Genomic DNA, 13034 nt, shown 5'->3' on the forward strand with positions numbered 1-13034 from the left:
AACAATCTTGCCCTTATTTGTTTACAACAATGCCAACAGCATGCTAGACTCTTGGTTTTGCCATGGTAACACTTGTGGGGCATTCCTTTCTGAACAGTACTCATTCATTTGATGTCTACAATATCACCTTTCTTATACATTCACATATACGTGGCCAAAGGAACAACTGCATGTTTTCTAAACGGCCTAGAGAACAAACATTGGGTGTCTTTCCTCTTTTCCTTTGTGTTCGTCATTTTGGCGAATTACAGGAATTCCAGCCAAAAGGATAGTTTTCTCTCTTTTTCTATTATTTTGTCTGTCTTTTTTTTTTTTTTAAAGCAGTTCTCTATATGTTATGGATACCAGCCCTTTGTCAGTTATATGTGTTAAAACTATCTTTCCCTAATGGTTTGACTTTTCATTTTCTTTATGATGTATTTTGATGAAAATAAGTTTTAAATTTTACCAATGCTTTTCTTTATGGTATATCCTTTTAAAAGTCTAATTTAATAAATAGTGGACTTCCTTTACTTTCCTTACTTTAAACATACATTAACTTGCATTAAAATTTTAGACCATTGCACTTTCTGAAGAATGAGTGAGGATATCTTTTTCAATAATATTCCTGTTTATAAAGGTATTTTTAATTAAAATAGTTAACAAATCAGATTTTTAAATCCAAGAAGAAATATACACCTATCTTCCTGCTTGCTACCAAGAAGAAACAAACAGATATAGACTAGAATAATCCTTTATATGGTGTTTAGGAACATACACATACACACACACACACACATGACCCAGTAAAATGGATCTAATTCTATGGCTGCTTCCTTTAGTATTGCTATGCTTTACTGCTGGGTATAAATTTCTTTCATGAGCAGGTATGTGTAGCTATTAAACATCTAAACATTTTTTTCAATAATATGAGTCTTTTTACTTTGAAAGGTGGGAAAATTGACTTCTTATTCATACATGTAGAGCAGGGTTATCTTATGGATTAGCCATCATTTTATATTATTTTTCTATAATTTATTTTACATAATTTTCTGTGAATATTTTATATTTCATATTATTTCATAGTTTATATGATTTCATAGGATTTCTATGATTTGTTCAATGCCTGTGTTAACATATATTCCCCACTAACAAAGGCTAAAGGAACTCAGAAGAACTGACATAATCACTTGCATATATGTGGTGACATCTTGGAGGCTAAATAAACATTCACATCTCAGCCACCCCTTCTGAAAGTGAAAGATTTCAGATCCTAAACAGGATTTGCAGGGAAAGGGAGATGCTGTTTATCCCATTATTTCAACTTAGGGGTAGGAGAACTATAACAAAGAAAACTTTAGGATTTTGTTAGCTAAGATGCGATGGAACTTCTGCTTTTAGCAGAAATCAAATTTGTTCTTCCGGATTCAACATAGGCTCAATTATATTTTCAGAGTCATTGGCCAGAGTTCCTAAATAGATATTCTTGTTATTTGGCTGTCTGTCTGAACCTTGTACCTTCACTTTGCCTTGTTCTCTGACACTTGCTTTCTTGAACTATTTACTCTTTGTGTGTAAAGGAAATTATTGACTTAAAGGGAAATCTATTATATAATATCATATAATAGCAAGTTAAATAATTAACATATAAAATGTATTTGTTTGAACAGTATGTAAATGTAACATGTGGTCATGTGTATTTGGAAATATTTGGAATATTAATTTAGACATTAGTGTTAGAAGAAATATACTTTATTAAATAAATTTAGGAGAATATCAAACAGTCAATAAGATACATAAACTTATAAGTAAACTAATGAGAAGACTTGGGAGTGTTTACATCCTTGCAATTATAGCAGTGAGATAAGCCAAGAACAATCTGGAGTACAACCAGGTGGATCAGAGGCTTCAGATAAGCCAAAACCATCCAGCTACGACTTTTTGTTGCCTCTGATACAAGATCCTACTCCCCTCTTCTTGTGACATTTTAGTGAATAAAAACCATAAGCAAATGGATAAGCAGTCATAATAAATATTATGTGTAAGTAATGAGTAATATTAAATAATTAGCTCCATGAGCCCTTCTTGGAGGGAGAATTATGATAACATTTAAAGAACATTTTAATCAAATACAAAATGCAAGATAATGCAGAAGAACTTAAGTGATGTAAGGAATATACTAAGTTAACAAGCTAAAAAATGTTGTAAGGAGGTCAGTTGTCCTTTCTCCTGCTAGCATAAGATTGTAAATAAATATTGCCTCCCCTGCTCTTTCTTAGGTCCTGGCAACATGAAAGGAAATCCTTGAGGAACAAAGTAGGGGAATCAGCTAGTTGTTTTATCATTAGGAAATATAAGGAAACTTCCACTTAAAATTGTCCTCTAAATTCAACTAGCATTTTCAATCATCATTGCTTGTAGGTTTCAGAAAGTTACAGAAGCTGTTGAAGATCCTTTGAAATATGGTTGCTTGCTTAAGCCACAAGATTCAACAAGTAATGTCAGTGGCAGCTGTGTAGTGAAAAGGTCTTTGGAGTCTGTCAGAACTGGGTCCAGCCAAGTGTGGTGATACACCCTGTAGACCCAGCTACTCAAGAAGCTGAGGTGGGAGGATCACTTGAGCCCAGGAATTCAAGATCAGCCTGGGAAAGATAGACCCGGTCTCTAAAACACATATATAAATAAGTAAACTAAACAAAAATATTTTAAAAGAAGAGCTGGGTCCATATTAGGCTCTGTCATTTGCTGGTGGCATTACCTTGAATAAATTATTTAACTTCTCTGAGCTTCAGTTTCTCTATGTACAGTAACCTATTATACAGAATTGAGATTTCCATCACTGTTAAATGTTTGATGGAGATTCAGTGCACAAGGTGGAGCTGAAAGTAAAAATTCATTGCTTATGATATACATTATCCTTTCAACTACCTCCAAAATGTACCTAATCAAGAATGCCATCAGCAGACAGCTTGCAAAATGAAGTGCACTCCATTATTCCAGTTTCTGCTTGGAGTAAATTGACATGGGAATGGGAATAAATTCTGTTTTATCTTTTTTTTTTTAGACGGAATTTCGCTCTTGTCGCCCAGGCTGGGTGCAGTGGCACAATCTCGGTTCACTGCAACCTCTGCCTCCTGAGTTCAAGCGATTCTCCTGCCTCAGCCTCTCGAGTAGCTGGGACTACAAGCACCCATCACCAGACCTGGCTAATTTTTTGTTTGTTTGTTTGTATTTTTAGTAGAGATGGGGTTTCTCTATGTTGGCCAGGCTTGTCTTGAATTACTGACCTCATGTGATCCACCCACCTCACCCTCCCAAAGTGCTGGTATTACAGGTATGAGACACCATGCCCAGCCATAAATTCTGTATTTAAAGTCATATCTATTAACTGAGAATAAAAGAGCATTTTATCTCTGTGTGTCAACTAGCAGAAACTAGCAGAATTTAAGACAGTTGAAAAACCTATATAATACTCCAAATAATCTGTTTGCAATGTGGATACCTATAGTGAAAGCCCTTTCTGTTTTACACGTAAACATTTTTATTTTTCATCGTAAGAGAGATGTAAATTACAAAGCACATGCTGGCTCTAATGAAAGGGAGCAGCCAGTCTTCAAAGCATATAGCTTTTTCTTAGTTCATACTTCATAAAAGAAAACAACACAGGTAATTTTATAGCTCTTTATGAATAATGCTCTTAGAAAATAAGTGGATTTTGAGAAAATTAAGCATTTGAATATATATTTTTTTAATTTGCAGCTCACCAGGACATGATTATAGCTTCTCAAGCTTATCTAAAATAAAAGATAATATATATATCAACATTTTTGATGAAATGATGATTGAAAAACATGAGGTAAGGTAGAATAATTATAATAGCCAATGCTGAAATTATTCTAAGAAGGTCAAACTGAATGAAGTCTAGTAACATATTTGTAAATATGCTTTTAGATGCAATGAGTGTATCCAACATTTTCTTGAAAGGATTTGAGGCAACTTGAAATAAAATCAGATATACGACAAGTCAGTTAAAAAATAACAGAGATCATAAACCACATATAGGAGGAGGAGGAATAAATATACCAAGAACTTGGGAGACATAGGTTTCTGCAACTGAACATTACATTTAAATGTGAGCTTTGTGTAGCCAATACAGAAATAGGTTACATATTTCTCATTATCTGATCAAAGAAAATGCATGACTCCTACAAAAGAGATCAAATTATTCCTAAGGCTAAAATTCAGTTCTACTGTCTTCCTCATAGATGTATGAAAGTTCCTAGCACAATGCCTAGTACCCTAGCAAGTTCCAAAATAAATGTTAGTTTCCTCCCTATTGGACTTGCCACTAAAAATATAAAGATGCATATCCATGGTATACATAGTAGATCTATATATAGTATATATAGTAGGTGTAGTATATCTACTCTTTTCAGGTCTATAGAAATGTTTTCCAAATTCTATGGCAACGCTGTTGAAGGAGCAATTAATTCTACCTGGAGGGACTGGGGATCCATGTCAGAGAAGTTGAACAAGACCTTGAAGAGAATGGTTCAGGAATGAGCCTTCGTAAAAACCACTGCAAATCATAATGGCTATGTTTTCAAACCCGGTTTTCCAGGAGATACGACACACATTCTTATTAAAGGAACTTTAAATCAAACATGATAAATGCCAAGTGTAAAATATTAAACAATAATTTGGTGATCGCTTTTTCCAAGGAATTAAACTGAGTAGTGTTCTGATAATCAAAACTGATAAATGGGAAAGCTTAAAAATCTCAAAAGAATGTCTAACAAGTTTTCTCTCTCAAAAGTGAATTATCTCAAAGACTAATTTGGTCAGAATTGAATAGCAGTTGGTTAACAAGTGAAGCCTTGAAAGTGCTTTGCATTGTGAGATTGTTGTTACTGGAATGAGATCCACATGCTTTAGGTATCAGACTTGTTTGTGACAATGTTGGCATGCTCTTCAGAAAAGGAAAGGTCCTTGCATTCTTGCCCTCCTCTCATGGACTGGGTTTTAACATTTCATTGTCTTTTAAAAGACTAGTGCTAGACTGAGCCCTGAGATAGCTATCTAGTTGAAAGATGGTTTAAAGTTATCACTGAATGCTATTTTGTCTAGAAGTGTTTCATTTTTCCTTTCTTTCCTCTGTGCCCCTCCTGTATATTTTCTTCCTGCTATCAACTGTTTCTTACTCCCCACAGATCTCCCTTTCTTTAGTTATGTATTAGCAGAAAGCTGAAGACTTGGAACTCTCACAGACACATAGCCTATTTTTAACACTCGGCAAGAAAGAGATGGACTGAACTGCCTTTGGAGCTGGCAAAGCAAGCCCCATGCATACTCCAGATTTAAAACTTAGGTTAAATGTGACTCTAACAAAAATCCCAGTAGCCACAGAAAGACCTTAAACTAAATTGAAACTCAAATATTGGTTTAAATGCTTTTTTTTTAGTTATTTTTAAGATTTTAAAATTTATTATCATATAAATTTTCAGCATAGTCTATAATTTTTGACTTGCCATTATCTACTATCCTCTGGTTTCTAACTTTATCCAACCATGTCTTTCAATTTTTTAAAAATTATTTAATTTGGAAGATGTTTGCCTATTCTTTAAAGAACCAACTACTGAAATTGTTTTTACTTTTCACTCTTTTTTGGTTTTCGAATTCATTTATTTCTGCTTGTATTTTAATTATTTTCTTCCTCCCTATTTCCCTAGGCCTATAATTTTTGTACTTACTTTGACCAAATGTATTCAATGCCTAGTTTGTTTGATCTCTTGCCTTCTCATAAATAATGGAAACATTCTGAGACTATAATTTTATCTCTGAAAACATCTTAGACTATGTATTTTATATTTAGTTACTTATTTTTTGTTATTTTATATATATATTACATTTTCTTGCTTGGCCTGTTTTCCAATATCATATCTTTGCATTTTCAAATGTTTGAGAGGCTTTTCTGTAAACTTTTGATTTTAAATTTCAGTTTTATTACCTTGTAGAAATTGTACTGTACATTTGAGCCTTTAGTCCACAGTAGTCAAGCCACTGTCCCAGCTCTATGACTGCTAATTAACATACAAAGGTATTCGTCCTGATGGCAAGACAAGGGACCCTATTGGACAAGCTATGTTACTCCTGAAGAAATGATCTTCTAGTACAAAGATGAAGGGGTTACTTTGATTTACAAGGGGTTGAGAAATGAAATGTACAAATATCTGAGTTTTATTTATATGAGTTATTTAAAGAGATGGTCCCATCATAGCAGCATCTCTTCCACTATTTTACCATCAGACTGCCTGGCCCTGCTTCAACTCACACCAGGATATGCAGACTTACAACACACATTATTACTCCAGATATTAAGTCCCGTTTTATCACTTGATATATACAACTCCCATACTAATATATTCCTTAAACGTTGTTTCATATATAATTCATATTGTTGATCTTAAAATTCTTTCATTGCATCTCAGAGAGGATGCATAAGGAACTTTTTATCTGACTTTTAAGTTCAGGTGTACACATGCAGGATTTGTTATACAGGTAAACTTGTCTCCTGGGGGTTTGTTGTACAGATTATTTCTTCACCCAGGTATTTAGCCTAGTTCCCATCAGCTGTTTTTCCTAATCGTCTCCCACCTCCCACCCTCCACCCTCCACCCTCCAATAGGCCCCAGTGTGTGTTATCCCTGTCTATGTGTTCATGCGTTCTCATAGTTTAGCTCCCACTTATAAGCGGGAGCATGTGGTATTTGGTTTTCTGTTCCTGTGTTAATTTGCTAAGGATCATGGCTTCCAGCTCCATTCATGTAGGGAACCAATTTTAAAGTAAACCTTGATAGAGCTATAACTATATCTTAGGCAAGGTAGACCTAAAAAGCCTGCAGCATCCCTGGGACTTAGGATGAAAAGATTAATTCAGTTGGGAGCACATCAGTTAGAATTCCAAGGCCTTGATTGCTACAAAGCTACCTAAGTGTACCTATTACTTTTTAGACTAGAGCAGCACAGTCCATCTGCTCAGCTTTGTTGTTGCTAGTCAGCCTCTGGACAGTGTAAGAGCAGGATCCTATAATATAATGCCTCCATTTCCCCCTCCTTGCATTGTGCTAGTATTGTGATACATTCTACTTTACACAAGTCATAAACTCTACAACAGATCATTTTCTCCCAGACTATTATTTTTTGCTTGAAGTAGTTATGTTTTTCTTGCTTTTAAATTTCTTTAAAATATATCTTTTCTATTTACCTTTTGGTTTCTTTTTTAAGAGAAAGAGAATGACTTTTTATATTTACTTATGAGTTTGTAAAACTATTCATCACATGACATTAATTAGGTAATAAAAATTATTTATCTTCCCAGGATCACTGTCTCAAGAGCTGTAGTGTTCACTCATATATAAGAAAGAATTGGCTTGGATCCATTGTCTTCCCTTTTTCTGCTCTTCTGCAACAGTCTGAGGTAAGAGAAAATGGTTATTTGCTAATTATTCTAACTTTTGACCTCTGGCTAATAGTAACACTTTCTGTTGTCTTTGAATCAGACTCTGTGATTGGCAGGCTGGTAGGTCAGTTAAGATGATCCTGTATTAGAATGTTCTGGACTTTTCAAGTGTTTGAACCGTCTCTAGAATAGAGGATACCCACAAATTTATTTCTTATATCTTTACAATGTTCACTAACAAAGAATAGGACAGCCAGTCTTAGATCTTAAAGCAACATTTGTATTTGCATGTCAGAGTTCTATAAGATCAAATTCATAGAACATTCTGATTAATGGTGTTGCTTTGTAATCATGGGTCCCAGGAGTTTCAGCTTTTCAGCATTGTTTATTGATAATGGTAAGACCTATGATTTGTACCTGGTCTCTGTGAGACCCTCAGAGGGCTCTGCTGTTGGGTTATTATGTAGCAGGAGAATGCCTACATGACTAGCAAAGTAGAAAAGCACCAGCCCAGACTCCACTGTTACTTCTTCACTAAGTGATTTTAGGTAAGGCACTAGACATCTGTGACGCCAGGCCAGACACTGGAAAGTGAAAATTCAGAAATGAATTTTTTACCTCAGTGAGTTCACTGTCTATGAAATAAGACTAACATTTCAGTACAATGTGATAATGCTGTAGTGCTTTAATAGAGGCATGAGATCAGTACAGGGGAACATACAGTAGGGAGTACTTTACTCTCCGTGGGTTGCAAGTGGAAATGCAGGGGGAGTAGTTCAGAGAGTTTGGTAGATAAGAGGAGACTAAGGAGGAAAATGAAAGATCAAAGAAGACTTTACTTAGGTGATAACTTTTGAATTAAGTCCTTAAAGATGAATTTGTCAAGCAAATAAGGGGTTAAATTAGATTGCCTTTTGCTACACTGCTTTTCCATCCTGGGTTTCTTCCTGCCTATGTGTCCTGACACCCAATCTCCAAGGAGAAAACAGTGCTCTCAGATTTATTTCAGAGACAATCTTTTAAAAATATATACAAATACTAGCTCCTTTGCTTGTCAAGGATTGTGAGCCTTGTTTATTAATTACAGGAAGTTACCACTGTAGAGTCTCACAATAGTACATAAATGGCTGCCATTGTATACCAATTAAAGTGTTAATGAAGTTTCTGTTCTTACTACCTGGCTGTCCTGTTACCAACTAAAGCTATTGGTAAGAAAGTAGGAAAGAAGGAATATCAGGTAGGAGAGTAGAGGTGCCCGCACAACGTGCAGTCACATGAAGTCATGATATTGCATGTTGCAAAGAACAGTAATAGGAATATACATTGTTGGAGGTACAGCTACAGGGCTTCCTGTTTATAAGTCCCTGTGGACACTGCTCTGTCTCAGGCCAGACTACAGGATACAGAGGTGGTTAAGAGTGTGAGCTTCAAAGGTGGACACATCTGGGTTGTAATCCTGGTTCCACTACTTACTAGTTTTGTGGTCTTGCATAAATACTTCAATTCTCTGACCCTCAGTTTCCTTATTTGTGAAATGGAGATAAGGGCAGTGTCTACTCCATTGAATGATGCAATCTACATCGAGCACTTGGCACAGGGTTTTGCACATGGTAAGCACTCAGTAACTATTAGTTATCATGTTTTTTGGAGACAGAGTCTCACTGTGTTGCCCGGGCTGGAATGCAGTGGCACAATCATGGCTTATTGCAGCCTCAACCTCCCGAGTCCAAATGATCCTCCTACCTCAACCACTTAGGTAGCTGGGACCACGGGTATGTACCACCACTCCCAGCTAATGTTTTTTATTATTATAATTTACCTCTTCCCTACACACACACACACACACACACACACACACACACACTTCCTCCTATGTGGACCTCAGGGTTGTCTTTCTTGCTGTTATGTATTTTCTCTTTCTAGACCCAATACAAAATGTAACATGATCTTTTAGCTTCTTCTCTGGGCCTGAATTGGATTTTCTAAGAGCTTTATTACTGGTATAGTAACTTGCTTCTTTGTTTCATTCCTTTCTTACTCCTACCCTCTCTACATAGTACATATTAGGCAGGGTCCCACGGTGTCAAGGGTGCCTATGAACACATCACCCCAGAGGACCTGCCCATTCCTGGGCAAGTACAAATGACTAGAAGCCCCTGCTTGCAAGTAAGCATGCTTTCTGTGATGGAGAGGACTCTACTGGGCTATAATATTTGACTGATGTTTATTTTCATCATGAATAAGCCATTATACTGATATGCTCTTTCAGATTAGTGGAACATTTCAAGTAACTATTCCACCAGTTTTGCTTGGGTATACTTGGAATAATACTTACGTATTTCCTAGAGAAGATTCCAATGAACAGAATTTAAAAGAATGTACATTCTTAAATATTTTTGCTACCATTGAACCTCAAATATCATATGTCACCTATAATCCAACACTAGATAAGGTAGGTTTTCCATTGAATTTATTTTATATATACCATCAAAAAAGTTTGAAGTACTTTAAAAACCAGTAATAATAATTTCAAAGCTGGCAAACATAAACATTGGTTCTTGATATTTCCTGTGGGAACAATATAGCACAATGTTGAAATACTTTAAATTTGATTCTAGTTTTTAGATCAAACAGAGGTCTTGCAGAGAGCACAGATTTTTAAAAAGAATTGTAAGGCAATCTTTCCCAACCGAAGAATCGTAACTACTGTTTTTAATGATGAAGGGATACAGTTCTTAGTCACAAGATATATCAAGGCATTAAATCCACCTCAGCAACTTCTGGATATATTTCTTCACGATTCTAATGCAACACTTGTAAGTTATAACTATTTTTAACAGCTTCATTATGATTGAAGAGCATCTGTGAAGAATCACTTTTACCTTTTGTGTATTTGGTTTCAATCTAGTGCATTGTTTGTCCTCAGAATATTTGTACTATTTGTGAGTTGTAAAGCTCCCTTAGCTGAACCCTTTAAGCTAAAATCCAAAGTCTTATTTAGATTGGCTTTGCCTACACTGCTTTTCCATCATGGGTTTTCTTCTTGCCCGTGTGTTCTGACATCCAGGATCCAAGGAGGCAACAGTCCTCTCGGATCTATTACAAAGACTATCTTTATCTTTTAAAAAATTTATACAAATCATAGCTCTTTTGCTTGTCAAGGATTGTGAGACTTGTTTATTCATTGCATGAAGTCACCAGTGTAGAGGGTCATAATAGTGCACAAATGGCAGCAATTGAACATCAGTTAAAATATTAATGAACTTTGTATGTTAACTCGTTGTTTTGCACCCTTTCTCTTTTCCTAGATTAGTCTGAATTTTTGTCTCTAGCACTATAGGGCAAAAATCCATAGTATAATTTCTATTGTTTGAGAAAGCACACTGTACTACTCTAGGAGCTCCTGGCTGTAGCAGCTTATTATAAAATTATATTCACAAAAATAATTCTGATAGATTTTGAACCAAAAATCAATAAAACCTTTGCTGTGCTTCAAGATCTTAAAAATTTTTAACAATTGTACTTTAAAGTACATGTTTAATGTGGATACATATTATTACAATATTTAAAATATTAGTAATTTATTACAATAAAATATAATGGTTACATCCACCCTGTGCAGTCAGGCCAACTTGGGCTCAGTTTCCCAGAGACTTCACATATTGTATTAGCCATGGAACCCAGGGCAAGTTATTTTATCGCTCCAAGCTTCTTTCCTCTTATGTAATACTTGAATAATAATAGTGTCTGCTTTCAAAGGCTTAGAGTATATGCTAAATGAGATAATGCATGTAAAGCATTGTGCTCAGGGATGGACATACAGTACATACTCAATAGATGTTAATATTATTCTAGGACCTCATTGCTCGATTTGTATCTTTGATTCCTTTTATGCCTGATACACCAGAGGAAAATGATGGTTCTGATATATGGATGACATCCGAGGTAACAATTTACATTTTATAATTAAAATGTACAGTATTTCTTTTAAGGAAGCCTTTTAAAAATATTATGTATTTCTGTATTACTTTGCCTTGTGAAATTTAAAAGTATTTGATAATTTTATACATCATCTTCAGCTTTATAACAGTCTATGGAAATAATTCATAAAGACCAAAAATCTTTTCAAGATTCTAAGTGGTAGCTCATAAATATTTTGAGTCAATGGGAATTCCAGGAGTATAATATTATGCCATCCTCCAGAGAGCAAGATGACTGTCACTATGGAGTTGGTCAGACCTTGAAGTCTTGTGCAAGTGCTGTCACCTCTCCAAAGCTTTCCCCCATCGCCCCCATCTGAGTGAAGAGCTCATACAGCAGTGTTCTTCCTTGGCACTTGGATTAAATTCTGATTGCCAAATAAAATACAGGCCCCATGCAATATTCAGGACAAACTTATAATAAGAAATGATTTATTGTTTATCTGAAATTCAAATCTAACTGGGCATCCTATAAATTCTTTTCTAAGCTTGGCAACCCTAAGTAGAGCATTTCTTCCATTTCAGCTTAAATTATATTTCATTACTAATATGTGGACTGCACACCCATACCCATATATGTACATCCCAATTGTATTCAGTGGTATTATGATCCTGCAGAATGTTGAAAGAGGGTGAGCTAAAAATAACCATCCAAGAAAATACTAGTTCCCCTGTGTCCCCCACAATCCAAACAATGCACATAGCTAAGCAGTTACTGCAGGCTTGGGATTCCTCTGTCTTCTCATTGACGCAAACTGTTCAGCCACAGAATGGCCATGAGTGTACAACTGATTCAATTTCACAAGAAAAGAGTTATTTTCTCTCACCTAACACACAGTCTTTGGAGTAAAACGAACAAACAAAAAACCTTGGTTCAAATCCTAGATCAAAGACTTAATGGATGTGTGACCTAAGGATAAGTTAATTAACCTTTTTGGACCTCAATTTCCTCATTATGTCATATAGGAGTTTAAAAAAGACTAAATGTAGTAACATGCAAAGCATCTGGACCTCAGGAAAACTTAGTTTCCAACTATCATCCTCTCCCTCCTCTTCTCATATTCTGCTGTTAGCTCACCTAGTCACACTGTTCTTTCAGAAGGGCCTCCTTAACTATCCTCCCTAACCCCCATCCTTCACCATAACGCTCAGCCAGTGCACACTGATAGGGCCATATCAGTTGTTAAAAACATTGCAATGCTTCCATACTGATTGGCAAATAGTCACTGCCATGAGCTCTCTAGCTCCCTATCCCTTACCCCCACCTCCCTGGCCCCCACAACCCCTTCTCTGGGACTGTATTGAACTAGGGAGCACATGTCCCATTTAAATGGTATAGCCACTAGTCAGCAAGAAATGGTTGCCATCTGAACATTTGGACCCAAGTCTTTGCTAGAGGTTTTTTAATTTTTCAAGAGAAGCCAGAGTTTTATATGAAAATTTCCTCTCTCTTTTTTTTTTTATATTCTGGGAGCCAAAAAATAAAAATAAAAACACACCTGTAGACTAGAACTAGGTCACAGACCACCAGTCTACTTCTGCTATACTTTTTCTCTCCTGCCATATTGCTGTGCTTTACTGGATAATCTCTATTTGATCTGTTACACCCTGCTCAG

General features: G+C 35.7%; 1 protein-coding gene across 13 annotated transcripts in view; it reads left to right on the plus strand.

Annotated features, from left to right (window-relative positions):
• CC2D2B (coiled-coil and C2 domain containing 2B) overlaps nt 1–13034 on the plus strand; it is a 125433-nt gene that overhangs the window by 95790 nt on the left and 16609 nt on the right. For 12 of the 13 annotated variants that reach the window (XM_078346157.1, XM_078346158.1, XM_035268582.3 and 9 more), the window contains 5 exons: nt 3739–3835; nt 7358–7456; nt 9708–9890; nt 10057–10254; nt 11294–11383. In XM_078346157.1, the coding sequence (XP_078202283.1) occupies nt 3739–3835; nt 7358–7456; nt 9708–9890; nt 10057–10254; nt 11294–11383 (667 nt within the window). Of the gene's footprint in view, nt 1–3173; nt 3314–3738; nt 3836–7357; nt 7457–9707; nt 9891–10056; nt 10255–11293; nt 11384–13034 lie in introns of those variants that run through there. The other variant, XM_035268603.3, reaches the window with a different exon arrangement.

This window comes from Callithrix jacchus, chromosome 12 (assembly GCF_049354715.1).
Source record: "Callithrix jacchus isolate 240 chromosome 12, calJac240_pri, whole genome shotgun sequence".
Lineage (NCBI taxonomy): Eukaryota > Metazoa > Chordata > Mammalia > Primates > Cebidae > Callithrix > Callithrix jacchus.